An 18,319-nucleotide genomic window follows, 5' to 3' on the forward strand; every position below is an offset into this window, starting at 1 on the left:
TTACAAAGTTGCACATTCTTCCTTTACCAGAAAGTGTAATAAAAAAGGCCATTGTGTGACCGTGTTTTTGCTCATATTAATCATTAAGACATTTTTTTCTCACTCAGTAGTGCTGCTTATTTTCCAGAGACTCGTGTTATAAAATGGGATACCTCAGGGAAGTATTCTTGGACCACTTTTGTTTTCATTTTATCTGCGTCCACTAACAAACATGAGTGCACTTCACAAAATCAAAGCTATTTTTTATGCTGAAGATATTATATTTTACATATCTGTCTCACTAAGAAACACAAGGGTATACAAGCTCTCATTGGTTTTCTCAAGTCTGGAAATTTGTCTGGTAGCTGGAGAGGTGCCGGTTCACTTCCTGAGCACTGCCGAGGTACCCTTGAGCATGCCCATAGGATCCTGTTGGTGCATGTGTGTATTTCAGCCTGTGTGTGTGTAGCATGCCCCAATAACAGAGTGTAATAATTGAATTTCCCCTCGCGGAATTAATGAAGTATATCTCCTTCTGAAAACATATTTTCATGCAGAGTTTACGGTCGCTTCAATAGTCCATCAAAATGTGAAAACTTTCAGAATTGCATAACATATGCTTATTGTTTCATCTAATTGTTATCATTAAGTGTTGAAGGAGGCAAAACCATGCAAACTCTCACATACAAGTAAAATATCAGCATATTTGATCAAGTTTCCACAGCCTTTCAAACCATATTCAGGTCAAAATTGAACCAGGTAATTTGATCCTGTTCATCATCTCCTGTAACATTTTGGTCCCACTTGTGCAAACACTGAATCTCTGACTTCAAAGGTGATGATATGAGCTGCTCGGTCTCTGCCGTGCCTCTGACTTCACTGAACTGTCATCCCACGCTGAAGCTGCAGCAGCATCCTCGCCTGCCTGGTGCGTAATTTGACACAGCGCTCTGTCCTTTGAAGCGGACAATAAAGAGCCTGGCGTGGGCTAATCACATTACGCACCATTTGTCTTGTTTAAACGGAGTGTTACCGCACCTTCCGTAGCAGCTTTTTAACCACAGACTGAGAGGCTGCTGCTGGGAGAGGCAGACCTCCTGTGGCGCGCCTCCGGGTGTCTTCCTCTGCGCTACGACGCGCCTGTGTGCCCGGTGCGCCTCCCGGGACCACCGAGGTTACTTCAGGTTATTGCAGGGGGGGTCCCTTATGCGTCCATAAAGAGACATTTTTTGCAATAATAAAGCGTGTAATGGTGTAATGCAGACTTTATTTTTTTATTTACATGCATATCTGACATAATGTAAAGATAGTTTAAAGGTTTGGGGGTTTAAACGTTTTTCTGTTTGACCCTGTAACTGTAAAGTTCTTATATTTAAGTAATTAGCAAAAGTAAATGGAGTGAATGAATAATACACTTTCAGGATGTTTCTCAGCCAAACTTTCACACGGGACTCCTCTTCAGGGAGGACTGGGTGAGAGGGGCGAAAGAGTTAACCAGGGGGAGGGCGCCTGCACAGGGGCGTAGAGTATAAAACCACCTCAAGAGCGCAAAACAAGAACAGCGTGTGTCTCAGTGAGCCGTACTTTGATATGCTTTGACTTGTTTCCTCCAGCAGGACGCACGCAAGAAGTCACAGTCTCCGTTTATCTGGGCTCCCGATCCGCAGCAGAATGGACGAAGACTGTTTTTGAACTCGACCTTTCTGTGAAGATTTACTTCTTCTGTTTTTCAATTACCTGTAGACTACTTTTTTTTCCTCCAGAGGCAGACTCGTCGAGAAACGCGGTGGAAAGCGCAGAATGTGGACGAAACGAGAAGTGCGTAAAGCGACAGAAGTAGGAGTGAGGAAAAAGTAAAGTGTGAGGCTGAGAATGTGGAGGGGAGACCGGACTGCAACTTTCCTGAGCTTGGAGATCTGAAGAGTTAATGCTGCGCGCTGGATCAGCCCTGAAGAGCTTTGTATTTATTGAAAGATCGGTGAATTAAATCTGATCCAATTTGGTTTCAAATCCATCTTAAGGATCAACCAGTTAAAGGGGGTCATCTGAATTCGGGACAATCTCTCAGTTTACGAAGAAACCCCTCTGGATTTAATCTACAACATTTTCCCCCCTCAAAGTATTCGTCTCCCTTCTCTTCGACCCTTTTCCCTTCATCTTTGCAATTGTGATCCCCGAAGTGGCTCCGAAGTGGTGTTGCGGCTCCTCGTCCCCGGCGGATCCGGAGATCGGAGTCTCTGCACCGGGAGGAGGCGGAGTCGGAGCTCCGGTCACACCGCAGGCTCCAAAGAGCGGCCGCGTCAAGAGGATGGTGCGTCTGGCGGCGGAACTGCTGCTGCTCCTGGGACTCCTACTCCTCACCTTACACATCACGGTGCTGCGGAGCACCCCGCTGCCGCAGGGGAACGAGACTGTGAGCCTGGATCAGGACGCGGCACTCTCAGAGGTGAGTGAGCAGACGCTGGAGATGATATCTGAGGGGGGGTGTCTTCTGGTCACAGATGGGCTTAAAACGCTCACATGAGCCTCTGAATCAGGTAACATAAAGCCTCGTTTCCCCTGGAACCCTGTGTGTCTGTGGGGATTGTTGACATACAGCACGGATGTGGTCTCCCCTGGGTGTCCCCCCAGGGAGCCGGCAGAGGGACAGGAGGATGAGGCAGGGTCAGAGATCAGCCCCCTGCTTCACCCACACCTCCCTGTTGTCGGGGGTTAAATGCTAGCTGCAGGCACTTCTCTGTCATCATGTACTCATCACTGTCAGCCGAGCTTTCAGTGGATGAGGCCGCAGGGTCAGAGCCGAGCCTCTCAAGGTGCCCTCCTCCCCACTTTAACCACTTTTGCCCCAAGGCCTGTTAGTCTGGCATCAAGCCGACTCCTGCCCTGCTGCAGATCACAAATCAAGTCCAATTTATTTGATCTCACTCTCATATAACAGAGCAAGGGGACAGGCCCTCTTTTTAAATGACCCTTTTTTCACATGTTGGTCCTCTTAATGAACTTGTCTTTATGAAATGTCACTTTAACAGATAACCTGTTTTAACATCAGCACAAACACAAAGACTCCACAAGAGCTTTGAATCCTGACCTGAGGCCTCAGAAGGGTCTGGGATCAGCAGGCTTCTCCAGAGAGTGTCGGCTGCTTTTTGATGTATATTTAGCATGCTCTGTTCATGATAAATACTTCTGCTCACTGGAACTGGTGTCCCTTCATAAACCCCTTTTATTAGGGCTCCACTGGAGGTAAATGAATGGAAAGAATTCACACAGGATGGTGCGGGGGGTAATTTCTCTTATCTCCTCTATCGCTGCCATCACCGGGTCCATGCAACAGCAGCTCTGTGTTTGGTTGGATATTAGGACATGCAAAGCTGAGGAAATATTCCAGGAATTTATCGAATATTTGTCAGACAGCCAATTGTTGCAGGATTGGATGAGCAGGATGAGGACAGAGGGAGGGGGGGGGGGGGGGGGGGCTTCTCCTGAGGAGTCGCTGTGAAAATACTAAACACATGCCGCCCATTCCAACCTCAACATCCCTGATGTCCAAAAGGTTGTTGTGATGAAGGAGGTTGATGTTGCCTCATGTGCCCCATGTGGAGAAAAGCACTGACTCCACCCCCCCCCCCCCACCCCCTCTGCTCATGAATGCTCAGACTATGTGCGGATTTGCTTCACTGGTCAGCCACTGAAGGCTGTGATGTCATCTCTTGGCGGGGCTTGTCACGGCCCAGGGGGTGTTTTGTCGTTTCGAGGTGTCAAATTTAAAAATGCTATTCACAGAATCACAAATGACAGGATGCAGCTCCTCAATGCACCTGAAGAGGAGAGGGGAAGTGATCGGTCTGAGGCCCTTCATCACCACAGAAGAAGACGAGGAGAAACAGGCTGCAGATTCAGAAAAGATTACATTTAAAAAACACAAAAAAGTAACTTCATATGACATTTATTTGAGGCCCATATTAATCATTATGTTTTGTGATCAGTCTTTAAGTCTGGATGTGTTTTCTGAGTTTGCAGTTTTTAACTTGTATCTGTATCGACCAATCAGATCTGCAGGATTAAACGTTGCTAATAAGCTGTTTATACTCTCTCTGCTCTCTCTTACGGGGCGGCTGTGGATCAGTGGGTAGAATCGTCTCTCAACCGGAAGAATGGGGGTTTGATCCCCAGCTCCTGCAGCCACATGTTCGATGTGTCCTTTGGCAAGACACTTAACCCCAAACTGCTCCCACTGCTTCATCAGCGGTGTATGAATGGATGAGTTAATACTGATGGACTCTTTACTCAGCAGCCTCTACCATCAGTGTGTGAATGTGTATGAATGGATGAGTTAATACTGACGGACTCTTTACTCAGCGGCCTCTACCATCAGTGTGTGAATGTGTATGAATGGATGAGTTAATACTGATGGACTCTTTACTCAGCAGCCTCTACCATCAGTGTGTGAATGTGTATGAATGGATGAGTTAATACTGATGGACTCTTTACTCAGCAGCCTCTACCATCAGTGTGTGAATGTGTGTGAATGGATGAGTTAATACTGATGGTCTCTTTACTCAGCGGCCTCTACCATCAGTGTGTGAATGTGTATGAATGGATGAGTTAATACTGATGGACTCTTTACTCAGCAGCCTCTACCATCAGTGTGTGAATGTGTATGAATGGATGAGTTAATACTGATGGTCTCTTTACTCAGCGGCCTCTACCATCAGCGTGTGAATGTTTAAGTGTGACCTGCGGTGTAAAAGAGTTTTGAGGTGTCAGAAGACGAGAAAATAAATATACAAGCTGAAGAACATTTACTATTTAAGCTTCCAGTGAGTTGAAATATTACAGAGATATCGCTCCTATTGAAAGATCCTACTCAGAGTGGCGCCATTTTTTTTTCATCTTAAATGAAAAATTCAACAAAAAGTTGATGACTGAAACGTCCCAAGAGGTTCAGTTTGAAGCATTTAGGTCGTTGATATCGTGATTTTCTGATCCTGTAAATAAACACATCCATACACCCGGTGTGCGATGTGTGACGGGAGAGGGGGGAGGGGGGATCGTTTTCTCCTCCACCTTCACTCGTGTGGAGCTGAAAGGCATCTGGCACAATGTGCACCGCCTTCATTTCCTGCCAGCCTCCCCGGGGGGAAGGACCCCTGAGCTGCTCCCAATTGAAAATGGAGTCATGCCCCTTTAAGCAGCTCGCACAAAGTGAAAGACGGGGGAAGCGGGAAAAGAAGAAGAGATACTGTGAGGGGGGGGGGCTGTGAGGGGGGTAGCTTGTGTGTGCAAGTGTTCATTCATTGCTTTGGAGGGTGGTGGTGGTGGTGGGGGGGGGGGGGGGGGGGGGGGGGGGGTGACATCCTGGGAGGCCCCCCAGATGAACGGAGGAATGGCGTGTCACTTTTGATCTCCAAATTAAAGCGTGCTCCTCGTTGGAGGAAGATCTCAGATGAGCGCCAGAGACTGTGGAGCAGCTCGTCATCAAAGGAGAGCGCGGCTGATGTTTTCACTTTTAAATGAGTCTGTTCACTTTGTTCAAGGGTCGGCGCGGCGTTGCAGCAGCTCTGCGTGCGTTCAAACGTTCCTGTATAGTTTGAATCTAACTTTTTAAAATTCAGGGCGGAGTTTAAGGTGTTGCACCAGGAGTTACACCTTTGATCTCACACATCGCTCCTAGTAGGTGTGACGTCCTTAGTTAAATACGGTTGCCATGGTGATGGTGTTTGAAAGGTGGGAGAAGTTGGAGGATGAGGAGAGGTGTCAGCAGTGTGATCTCTGTGATCGATCACATCCCTCATGGAGTGTTTGATGACTTTGATCTGTACTCGTGCTTTTGTTTTGTCCATGAGCGAGATTACTGTTAAGGTGAACAGGTGAGAGTGAGCCACATAATGACCGCCATCACCACAAACATTTTTTGTGGTAAACACGCCCACTACCATCAATAAGTAGACGGTAAACAATAGTTACAGTAAACCAACATTTATGGCTCCTACAGTGAATTCCTCGTTGCAGCAGCCTCAGGGTCGAATCCGACCTCTGACCTTTGCAGCATGTCTTTAAAAAAAAGCAAAAAGAAGGGGAACACTTCATACTAAGAGGTAGACTACTCCAGAGCTCGGGGCAGTGACAGAATCGCCCTTTCCCCCCAAAGTCATGACGAACATTTTCCACCGCTCTCAGACATTTTATAGACTTCATGAGAAAAGTAAACAGCAGTTAACCAATCAGGACAATACTTGTTAGTTTCAGCCAGGGGCGTGTCCAGAGCAAAGCCCAGGGGCCCCCTTTGAAATCTTATTGGCCACCCCAGGTTTCACCTCAAATTCCCTAACTATGATTGGCTATTTGCCTTCCCAGAGGCGGGGCTTTAAATCCTGACGTCGGACGTACATTTTGTTTTGAGTCCTTGAGAAGATGAACATGTTGCCGTTATCTTGTGTTGCTTAAAAGTCGATGAGATGAGTGCCGACAATAAATGCTTCATTCATGTGAGTGCACACAAACTTCAGGCCCCCCCTGCACAAAGTGGGCGCCCCAGTTGGGCCACCCCAGTCTGAAAAGTCTGGACTCGCCCCTGGCTGCAGCCCAGGAGGGATTTCCTTCAATGACTGTTTATGTGAATGGAAACACCTCACAGTCCGACGGTGGGAAACTGCAGTGAATGCCCGTCCTCGGTGATGTTTTGGCTCCAGATTTTAAAATGACTGTTTGCAGCATCAGAAGAATAAAAAACTGTGAATGTTTGGACGGGACGAGCAGCTTGTGTGGTCTGCAGTCCAAAGCAGAGGAAGAGATCAAACACACATTAATGCAGCGTAGTTATTTATGTGTTCTCATTGTGACTGAAGCTGAGGGGTGTTGTTGTGTCGGCCCCCGCTCCCTCGGTGCGGCTTAATTACAGCCGCTGAGTGACTTCAGAAGGCCGGGGGAACATGAAAGACGAGGTTATCACACGGACGTCTCAAAGGGGAACAAGTGGCCATGATGGAACCAGAGAGGCTCCCGTGATGTTCACATTAAAAATGTTTAAATGACCTTTTTCTGTAATCGCTTGGTTATGGGAAACACATTTGTGGTTGGAAGTGGGAACTTATTTCCGCCTCATATTTTATGATTTGGAGCATAAATTCTCATTATGAACTCGTCATCTTATCTACAATAAAAAAAAAAACCTCTCTCCCTCTGGTATTTGGTGGCTGAAGGGGAAACACAGAACACTCTGGTCTTTCTCCTCTAAATGACGGGAAGTCGAGTAATCACAGTCGATTAAAACATGAAGACATGTTGATGTGAAAGTTTGTCGTTTCTGTGAAAGGCATCATGTGTCTGGTGTCAGCTCGCGGTGTTGTTAAAGTTGTTTATCAGAACGAGTTCTTTCCAACAGATGACTTCTTGAAGATTGTTTTCTTGATTTTTAAAAGTGGATAAAGTGAAGATCATATCGCCCATCTCGTCTCCCTTTGCTGATGAAATAAAAATATTCCCACACAATACTCTCTAGCTGTCATGTAACGTTCAGAGGGATCGAGACGTTGTGATTTAAAAAAAATTATAGATGCAGAGAAGTGTGCAACAAGCCTGCAGGATTTTACACTCATGCATCAGCTTCAATTTTAAACACCGGAGGGTTGTTGCCTCGTCTTCCTGTGATGACGAGTTCATTTCAGTTGTTTTCTGGAGGTCTCAACTTATTTATCTTTTGACCTTGGGATGACATGTCACAGGGAAATTAACGTTTTTAGAATAGAATAGAATTACTTTATTGATCCCAAACTGGGAAATTGTGGCGTTACAGCAGCAGGTTATCAGAGCAAATAAAACAATATAAGAATCGATACAAAGTAAATAAGCACTTAAAATATAAAAAAATAAGAATAAGAAGAGATTTATACACCAAGGATTTAACTTAACATTCTTACTGGTTAAAAAAAATGAAAAATGAGAAAAATGAGAAATTAAATACAACATTTATTCAGGCTTGTCAACTGAATGTAATTTTATCTCGAGTTAAAAAGAATTCACCTCGGAATCAATAAAGAATCCTAAACCAATCCATTTCAAGATCGTAAGAAGATTCCCCTAGGAACTACACGGTGCCGGACCCCCCCTCGGCCTGTTTGATGCCCTCGTCTGACCCATGTATTTGAAACACAAGAATCAACCCAAATGTACTCGTGATCACAGAAAAACAGGGTCAAATAACCTCTGTGGATGTTTCTCCACTGAGGGCTTTTGTAAAGTGTCAGAGCCTAAAGCTGCATGGATTTTTTCATGGAGGTACTCGGGCTTTTTCAGTCTCCCAACATTCATCTCTTCACCCACCAGTGGTCTGTTTAAGATTCCCCTTAAAACATAGTTCTCAAAGTTAAACTGAATAAGAATCTAAGAGAGGCCGTCTGACAGCTGAGCAGAAACTCGTATCGCTCTCTGAGAGTGCATTAATGCATTAATGCAAAGAGTGCAAATTAACTTTTAGTTACATGTACATTTATAATCCGTCCCTCCCTCGCTGTGCAGCTCCATTTACAGCGTCCATAATGTCCCAGAGTGCACCTTGGCCGGACACAAACAGCTCCGTTGGGGGCTTTTATGCCCACCACAATGTGGCTGAGCTGACACTTTGTCTGTGACTGGCCACCGCAGCCGCTCGGAGCTGCTGCCATATTCTCAGGCCTCCGGCGCGGCCACAAAAACACAGGGGAGGGTTAGAAACGGGACATGAAGAAAGAAAACAAGCAGCGTGATTGATGGCTTCCTTTGATCTTATTTTCTGCCACCCCCAGAACGGATGATTGCCGACTACTTACGGCTGTCTGTCCAATTGAGGAATAATTGTTCCTTCTGTGCATACCTGACAGGGGACATATGCCTCAACTGTCCTTCAGGGACGGATTTACAACCCCCCCACCCCCCGTCCTGTCAGAGGACCAAATGTTTTTCTGTCTGCGACGAGGCAGATGTAATTATTTTGCAATGTTTGCTTCGGTTTCTGTGTATAGCCCTCAGAGCGGGAAAACCATCAGTCTTACATTTCTCCCAGGCAGCAGCAGAACATGCTAAAAATGTCCACATCATATAACCATGGTGAAGAGGCAGCGTCCCTCTGTCAGTTAAAAATATACAGTCTAGCTGTGACTCTGGATGTGAACGCACGCTGTAGACGGGTTTGTATTTTTGTAGAAGCAGACAGACGCACAGCGGTGCACACAGCGGCTCCGGCTCGTCCAAAAGTCCTTCTGTCCGCACGATTTATGACAGAGGTCACGGCCACGTGGACCTCCATGTCAACATGAGGGATCAATCAAATGTTACTGCTGAGTGTGCAGGCCGGGGAGATGCAGAGTGACAGACAGCGAGCCGAGTCTTAACCCCTCCTTAAAATCACCATTTTTAAAGATCTGTCGCGGGTTTGTGATTGAAGGAGCGTGCATTCAAAACTCACAGAGACGGACTGAATTAAAGGCCAACATGCTCTACTCTGCAAAAGTGTATTTATCTGATTTCACATGTCACTCTGCTGTTCATCTCCCTCCACTGGCTCCCAGTTACTGCTCACATCAAATTTAAAACTCTGCTGCTCGCTTACAAAACAGACTCAGAAACGTCTCCTCCTTACTTTAACTCTCTGATCCAGGTCTACACTCCCGTCCACTACACTCTGCCAATGAAAGGCGTCTGATCCAACCTTCACAACAGGGTCCTAAGACTCTGACTAGACTCTTCTCCTCTGTCGCCCCCCGGTGGTGGAATGAACTTCCAAACTCCATTTGATCTGCAGAGTCCCTCTGCACCTTTAAGAAAAAGCTAAAGACCCAGCTCTTTCATGAACACTTCTGGCCTTCATGATGAAGTTTTAGGATGGTTTTGATGCTGATTATAACTCTCAAGAACAGCTGTCCATGTCGTGCTCTGCCTCTGGTCACTTCCTGTCAGCAACTCTGGTCACTTCCTGTCAGCACCTGTGTGTCCAATCAGACTAATAGCTGCTCATTTGCTCTTCCTGATGTTGTCTCCTCCTCTCTAGATCCTTACTTGTGTCTGCTAAATAAATTGTAGAATTGTATCATAAACCAGATTCAACTAGTGACGCCATGTTTTCTATTCCAACTATGAAATTGACCACATGTCTTAAACATCATGTCGACTATTTCAGGGTCAAATTTCAAACCTTTGGGTTAAACTTTGAAGCAGCTAGTGAGCTTTTAGTTTGTAAGGTCACTGGTGAGTGAATCCAATCTGGTGGATTTTATCAGGTGATGATGTAAATGTTCTGTAAGTCTCTTCATGTTGTTGTTGTCTCGTCTTATTGTTAGAAATCAAAAACAAAACAAATTCCTCGCAAACCAACGATTCTGATTCTGAATGCACCAAAGAAAACTAACTGACGGTTCTTTCTCTCGTTTGCAGAACAATATAAATGAGAAGAGCAGCTCCTCGGCCCAGCTGGCTCCTGAAGACCGGAGATCTGGTCCTGAACACCGGCTGACCCACCGGCCCGCCACCCTCCCCTGGTCGCAGGGCGGCAACGTGCACCGAGACGGCCCGGGCGCTTTCCTCCTCGATCTGCACAACTTCCCCGACCTCTCCAAAGCCGACATCAACGGACAGAACCCCAACATACAGGTGAGTCATGTGTGCTGCACCTGCAGGCCGGCTCTGATGCTTTCACTCTCTCATGGCTACTCATGCACGGCGGACAGGAAGAGCAAACAGGAAGCGGGAGAACAGTTTGGTGCACATCACTGCCCCCTTTCTCTCCCCCCCCCCCCCCCCCTCCTGCTTCCTTCTCCCTCTGTGTCCTTTCACACTTCCTGGCTCGTAGAAAAGCTGAAGATAGACAGTGAGGCCGCACGTCCGTCATCATGACAGCTGAATGGCACACGCTAACCAGCGACGCTTCACTTCTAACCCCATGTGCATGAAGACAGACGGCAGCTTATGGAAATGTGCGGTCGAAACCCCTCGCAGATGGCCGAGCAAACCGCTGCCATGTTTAAATCATTCTGCTGTCTGATCCAGCGAGGGGGGGTCTCTCCATTTCTGAGAGCATCAGCGCTCTAAATCCGAGCAGGAACAAAGTGTATTAACATCTCAAGATGTGGGAAGAGAGCGGAGCAACCGATTGAGCAAGGGCGTGAGGCTGTGGGAGAAGAGGGGGGAGGCAGGGGGGGAGGGGGGGTGTCTTTGATCCTGGGATTCATCTGGCTTTCATGGTCTGGAGGAGGCTGAGTAGCCCTTTGAACTTTGTGTTTAGGTGGAGAGAGCCCGAGAGGTGGGAGGGCGAGTGTGGGGCAGGGGGTGAGGGTCCCCCCCCCCCCCCCCCCCCCCATCTGGGAGGCACATGTGTGAGGACAGAGAGAGGGGGGGAGGGGGGGATTTTGTGTGTAGGGGCATCTTCAGGATGTCACTGAAAGGCACCAGATTTTTTTATCTGTCGGAAAATGCTGCAAAAAGTTTTTGTTTTATGAATCTATTTATGTTTCAAAGAGGACAGTTTGTCCTTCTCCTAATGAGGATTTCAGATTCTCTTCAATTGAGATCGATCACAAACTACAGAGGCGGTCAGCACGGCGCGTATTTGGAGAAGTTAAGACTCAGAATCAAAGCGTAGTGCAGCTGTGGAGCAAAACATACTGAAGCCACTTCAGGAAAGCAAATACTCTTCCCCACTTCACCTGGCAGGCCGAGCGCTCTTTCCCTTGGCACTTTTTTCTTCTAAGAAAAACTGTAGTTCAATGTTTCCATCAGCTGTTCAGGTGAAAAAGAGAAATCAAACTTTCCCACACACATTTCACTGCATTCTGTTGATGATAGTGGACTAAGAAAAGAATTAGCTGCTCTGAATAGAGTAGGGCTGTGCAGATTGTAATTCCTCAACAGCACCGTAACAAAGTCATTTCAGCTTTGTAGGAACACATCTAGTCCTCTTCTGCATCAGCGCTCAGGCTCCTTTAAAAACATGTTGTGGTCCATTCTGCTGTTATTTAAATGAAATGAACTGATTCACAGTGATTCTAACTAACTTTAAAGGTGACATATCCTCCTCTTCTTCTTCAGTTTAAATAAGTCTCAGAGCTCCTCAAAACATGTGTGAGAAGTTTCTTGTTCTAAATCCACTCTGATCCTGTATTTGATCATGTCTATAAACCCCTCTATTTCAGCCCTGCTCAGAACAGACTGTTTCTGTGTCTGTACCTTTAAATATGTAAATGAGCTGTATCTGACCACGCCCCCTCTCTGGAAGGGCTTGGGTGTACTCGGTCTTTCTCGCTCCATGTCCTATTGTTTACGGTGAGAAGGCAGACTCAGAGGGCAGAACAAACACCTAGCTGTGGGAGTGTCACCCACCTGGGGGAGGGGCTACTGCCCTTTGTGATGTCATGAAGGGAAAATCTCCAAACGGCCTGTTTGAGCACACATTTTCTGAAAAGTGGAGCAGACAGAAGACGTAGAGGATGGACTTTTCTCATCATTGGGGGTTTGTAGACGGACTAGAGACACATGTTAGAGTTAGAGGAACATGGTGAAGTGGATTTTGCTGTTTTTAAATTTGCTTTATAATTAAATGTGACTTGACTTTAAACTGATTTTGTTTTTTCATGCAGGTGACCATCGAAGTGGTAGACGGGCTGGAGGGCCACGAGCCAGAAAAAGGGCTGCGTAAGGAAAGCAAACCCAGCTGGGCGTCTCCTAACTGGAGGAACTGGTGGCCTCGCTCTTCTTCCCCGTCCTCCTCCTCCACCACCACCCGTCAGACCGAGGACGGCGATCGATCCTACGGGAGCAACAGCGAGGACAGCAACTTCCTCCGGCCGTCTGCCGACTGGGACAGGAGAGGAGGCGCGGGGGGAGGAAGCAAGACTCAGAGTGAATATGGTGAGAACGAGAATATTTAGCACGGGCTCGTTTTTTGAGCGCCTTTCCACACAGATGGTCTGAATCTGTAATTTGCAGATTTGCTGATTTAAGCTGTCACCATAATAAGTGCAGTCATCCCAGGCGAGCCCCTGATTGAAGCCTTTAACACTCTTTTATGAGACGGATTCCTCTGCGGTGTGCAGCGCGCTACGTGACGCAGTTTAAAAAAAAACGCCTCGCTACATCAAAGTTCAAGCAGCAGGAATGAGGCCAGGAGCGCCGCTCTGCTGCCACGCCGTCCTCAACAACAAGCCTCCAAAAGTTACCCCACAGATAAATCTGCAGAGGAAGAATTTATGCTCTCTGTCATACAGTGTGTGTGTGTGTGTGTGTGTGTGTGTGTGTGTGTGTGTGTGTGTGTGTGTGTGTGTCCGGCCCGTGTTGTAGCATGCCCAAACCAACATGGTGCAGCAGGAATGTGTGCGCTGTGGTGAATGTCGTTTTATCCACAGCGAGAAGAAAGTCCACTTTATTACCTTTTCCTGGTGTTTTATGTATTCTGGGTTATCGCTGCGGTCAGCTCCAAGTCATCCTTTATTTCTGACCACACGAGAATATCTGATCATCATCACCGTCCTGGTTTGAAACCTAATGATCATATTTGTGGAGGCATCCATCACAAGCCAATGATCTCGTCTGTGGTCTGAGAGGAGGTCATTATCAACTTTTTCTAAATCCTGGCTTCTCTCTCCGAGCGGCCACCGGCTCCTCGGCCCTCGTGGAAAGGGGGGCGGGGGGGACGCGGCGTTCTGCAGATATCTGGCCTGTATTCATACAAAATGCTCATAATGAGGGGCAGATGGCAGCAGGGGGGGGGGGTGTATAGGAAGGTTTGGAGCCCGGCCAGAAATACTTCCATCCCAACATGCCCACATTAATCCTCCTCATGATGGAGAGCTGCTTTCAAGATGTGGATGTGTGTGTGTTAGCGGTCAGAGGAGGAGGAGCCTGCTGTAACCGTTTCCATGTATTCCCATCACACTGATGTGCTCAATGATAATTGGAGTTAAAGAGGATTTCTTGCTGTTTCACTTCCCATTTACGAACCGATGAATCACAGATACAGGAACCCAGTGGTGTCCTGTGTGCCGCTGAGCCAGGACAGAAGAAAGTGTTCACCTCCTGGGGGGGTGATTGTCGCTTTGGGTTGAAAACAGGAAAGGTCTGAAAACAGGTTCAAGAGTGCAATTTTGGGGCGTTGGTGGCACAGTGGTTGTGCTGTAGTCCTCCAAGGGGGGCGGCCCAGGTTCAAATCCCACCTGTGGCTTCTTTCCCGCATGTCATTCCCCCCCCCCCCTCTCTCTCTCTCTCTCTCTCTCTCTGATTTCCGACTCTATCCACGGTCCTATCTCTCCAATAAAGGCAAAAAAATAAATCTTTTTAAAGAGTGCAAACTTTTAAAAATGGCAACGTCTCCATCAGTGTGTAAACAGGTAAAAAGCTGCCATGTGTACAGAAATGTTCCAGTAGCTATGTGCAACTATAACAACAAAAATGGCGGACTACCGAGTATTGTTTATGAAAATCTCGACTGTCACATCCACCAGACGATTATTTATGTTCTCTGTTTGGAGCAGCCACTCCACCTCATCGTTTACACCTCACCGCTCTGTGGAAGGAAGAGTGTGTGTGCACGCTCGTCTTGTTTCATTAGGAAGTCACACCGCCAACAACTGGACTATCACGTGTGTGTGTTAGAGTGTTTTCAGTTGTTTTTGCAGATTGGTTATTTTTTTTCAAAACGTTGTCGCCTGAAGGAACTTTTTTGAAAATGAAAATGAAAATGAAACACATTTGGTGTTTTGAAGGATTTCTGTCGGCCTCTCCGTGCAGGGAAGCCGCTCTCTCACCCTCTGGACACCTGGGCGAGTGAGCAGGTAGTCTGCTATGTTCAACAAGCTGCTTCTTTAGTTAATAAATAAACTTCTTCAGTCAGCGACCACAAACTGAATCTCCTTCTCCTTCTCGATGAGTAATAAGATCATTGACCAGCGGATGAATCAAGTTTCTGTTTGACAAACCTCTCGTCTAAATGTGGTCAGCAGCAGACGCTCGACAAACGGCGGCTTCACGATATCAATGCAGTCTAAAGGGAAACTGTCGGCTGTAACGTCTCTGTCAGATCTCTTTGGAAGTTTCTCTTCATGAATTTTCTAAATGAGCTCACAACGACTTCTGCATGTCAAACGCAGTCGATGCATGTGTGTGTGTTCGTCTGTCAACGGGCTTGTGTGGTATCTGCTTTGAGGGGTCAAAGTCAAAGACAACTTTGAGCCCCCCCCCCCCACCCTGCATGTGGCCTGCATCAGAGCTGACGACCTCTCTCTCTCTCTCTCTCTCTCTCTCTCTCTCTCTCTCTCTCTCTCTCTCTTTGACTCTGACACAGACTACATGGACGGAGAGGGCGACTGGAGTAACTGGACGTCTTGCAGTGTCACCTGTGGAAACGGAAACCAGAAGAGAACGCGGTCGTGTGGTTACGCCTGCACGGCCACCGAGTCCAGGACCTGTGACATGCCCAACTGCCCAGGTAGAGACTTTAGACCAGAGAGGACATAAAAAAACTTGAGGGGAAGGATATTAAAAATAGTTACAGAGTTGATGTAACTTCTTCTGATCCACTCGTTCATCTCTTCACAGGAATCGAAGACGCCTTCAGGACCGCGGCGACCGAAGTGAGCCTGTTAGCTGGAACAGACGAGTTCAACGCCACAGAGCTCTTCGGTGTCGGTAAGAATCTGCTGCTCTTGTCTCATTCCTTCCTCCATCAAAGACAGTTCATCCATCTGGCAGCGGCGCTCCCCCTCACACACTTTGCATTCCTCCGGCTCGGCCTGCGTCCCATTACCGTGCAGAGATGAAAATGTTGCAGCAAGACAGGAAGAGCCTCAGAGTGCAGCTGCTCGCGCTCTCTCTCTCCTAACCAACCCAGTAAACACGCTGACTTTCATGTTACACATCACAGCTTCTAGTGGCTTAACCCTCAACTGTTTTAAAGACGGAGAGAGAGAGAAAGTGAAATTAGAGTCCCACACTCACCGAAAGGGAAAACAAGTCATTGCTTCCCATCGACTTCAGAATCAGAATCAGATTTATTGTCCAGGTATGCTCACACACACACACAAGGAATTTAACTTCAGTGAACTGTGCTCTCTTATGTACAGGTACAACATTAAATATCAACAATAAACAGAATAAGAAAAGATTAATATTTACATAAACATGAAACAGTGCAGTGGTGAATAGTGCAAAAGATGCTGAAGTAACATGATGATTAAAATGCAGTTATGTGACAAATTAAGATGTCGATTACAGTATTTACATAAATAAGTGTGCGTATATTGATCATTTAAATTAAATAATATATATATATATATATGTGTATTCACAGTGACGGACTTTGAGTCACTCTGTCCCCTCGTCATCTTCATCCTTCATCAAATGACAGACAATGAACTCAAAGCTTTTGTGTGAATATGAACGTAAAGAACCCAGAACAAAGTTTCTTTTTTAAGACAAAGTGGAAAAAGAAACAAAGAATTTGCATGAAGAATGTTGAAAGTGTGAGAGTTGTGCGCCCACATATTTCAGCAGCAGTGTTGCAGAAAGTGATGCTAAGCTAAGCAAAGCGAGGCGCAGGTTTGATCTCTTACCTGATGCAAATACCAAAAAGTGTTTTACTTCTGGCCGTGCTCCAAGAAAAACCAGATACAGAGATATGCTGCTAAAATAGTGCTAAAGAAAAAAGTAACATATAGCATGTTTAGCTAGCCTCAGGTGTTTTCTGAATACATCAGCACTTCCTGCGTTGTGGTGCAGATTCTTCTCTTTCTCTGTTTGGATGAAAATAAAGAATTCAGAAAAATGATTTCATTCCTTCCAGACACGGACAGCTGCGAGCGATGGATGAACTGCAAGAGCGACTTCCTGAAGAAGTACATGACCAAAGTGGCCAACGACCTCCCCAGCTGCCCCTGCTCTTACCCGACCGAGGTGGCGTACAGCACGGCGGACGTGCACGACCCCCTCACCCGCCGCGACTTCCGCTGGAAGGACGCCAGCGGTCCCAAAGAGAAGCTGGAGATCTACAAGCCGACGGCGCGCTACTGCATCCGCTCCATGCTGACGCTGGAGTCCACCACGCTGGCGGCGCAGCACTGTTGCTACGACGACAGCATGAAGCTCATCACGCGCGGCAAGGGGGCCGGCACGCCGAACCTCATCAGCACCGAGTTCTCGGCCGACCTGCACTACAAGGTGGACATCCTGCCGTGGATCGTCTGCAAAGGAGACTGGAGCCGCTACAACCAGGCGAGACCGCCGAACAACGGGCAGAAGTGTCCCGAGAACCCGCAGGACGACGACTACTACAAACAGTTTGAGGAGGCGAGGGAGTTCTAGACGGCGAGGAGGAAACACACTGCTTAAATATTCAGCTCACAGAAAGAGGCTGGAACCATTTTTCATATCAAGAACTTTAGACTCTGAGGGACAAAGACTCACGCTCCTCTGAACCAAGAGGACTTAAAAACCCAACAGAGTCAGAACGCTCACTTTCTCACCAGGAACTTTTCTGGACTTTCCTGAAACATCCAGAACGAAACTGTTGCTTTGATTTTCTAGTTTTATAAAACATGCCTCTAAAAAAGAAATGAAAGAAAGGTCTGTCAGTAACTATAACTCTTTACGATCCGCTCACTAAAGGGAGTTTTTATTCTAAAAAAAAGGGAACTTTGTTATCTAGAAATGTTTGTTTGGATCGTGTTTGTCTTGTTCTGTGAATCTGATCGACCTGTGGGGATAAAAATAAAACGATCCTTCAGGAATGTGTTAGCGTGAGGGCGGACGGGATTATTTCCATTTCTGCAGAGTATCCAGGTTGTCATGTACGCATGAGTTTATTTAGCATGCACGTTCTTTAATTGTTACCGCTGATTTACATCCGAGTCACCTCGTGTCTGTGACGCAGATCATTGTAAAAAAATCCTGCATTATTTTTGTAAAGTATTTATTAAGTTGTAGCTGTGACTGTGGTTTCTGATTCTCTAGCGGCTGAATGCTAACCTTGAGATTCCTCTCGAGCTCAAACCTTGCTCCATCTCTCAAGTGAGGATTTCACTGAGTGTAAACAAGAATGTGTGGATTTATGTGTATGGAAAGATTGTTGAGATATTAAGTCTATAAATAAATCGTTAAAAAAAGCCAATGAACGAGTTTACAGGACAGAAATCTGTGTGTGCAAAGTTTGTGGAAAAAATTGGTTACTTAAAGGGGGGCGTCGGTGGGCTAGTGGTTAGATCGTGCGCCCCATGTACAGAGGCTGTAGTCCTCCAAGTGGGTGACTCGGGTTCAAATCACCCTGTGGCTCCTGCATGTCATTCCCCTCTCTCTGTCCGGATTTCTAACTCTATCCACTGTCCTG

The 18,319-nt window shown here is 46.7% G+C and overlaps 1 protein-coding gene across 1 annotated transcript; it reads left to right on the plus strand.

The window, feature by feature from the left end:
- The first annotated feature begins 1,529 nt into the window (after positions 1-1,529).
- ism1 (isthmin 1) lies at positions 1,530-17,749 on the plus strand. Its single transcript, XM_061039415.1, has 6 exons — positions 1,530-2,425; positions 10,387-10,602; positions 12,585-12,855; positions 15,284-15,427; positions 15,538-15,627; positions 16,781-17,749. The coding sequence occupies exons 1-6, from the start codon at positions 2,288-2,290 to the stop codon at positions 17,296-17,298; spliced, it is 1,377 nt and encodes a 458-aa protein (XP_060895398.1). The 5' UTR covers positions 1,530-2,287; the 3' UTR covers positions 17,299-17,749.
- Positions 17,750-18,319: the final 570 nt, after the last annotated feature.

Source organism: Labrus mixtus, chromosome 6, assembly GCF_963584025.1.
Source record: "Labrus mixtus chromosome 6, fLabMix1.1, whole genome shotgun sequence".
NCBI lineage: Eukaryota > Metazoa > Chordata > Actinopteri > Labriformes > Labridae > Labrus > Labrus mixtus.

Coding starts and splice junctions, on each gene's coding strand:
- ism1 (XM_061039415.1), top strand. CDS start 2,288: ATGGTGCGTCTGGCGGCGGAACTGCTGCTGCTCCTGGGACTCCTACTC. Junction 2,426..10,386: donor AGGACGCGGCACTCTCAGAG/GTGAGTGAGCAG, acceptor TCTCGTTTGCAG/AACAATATAAATGAGAAGAG. Junction 12,856..15,283: donor CAAGACTCAGAGTGAATATG/GTGAGAACGAGA, acceptor ACTCTGACACAG/ACTACATGGACGGAGAGGGC.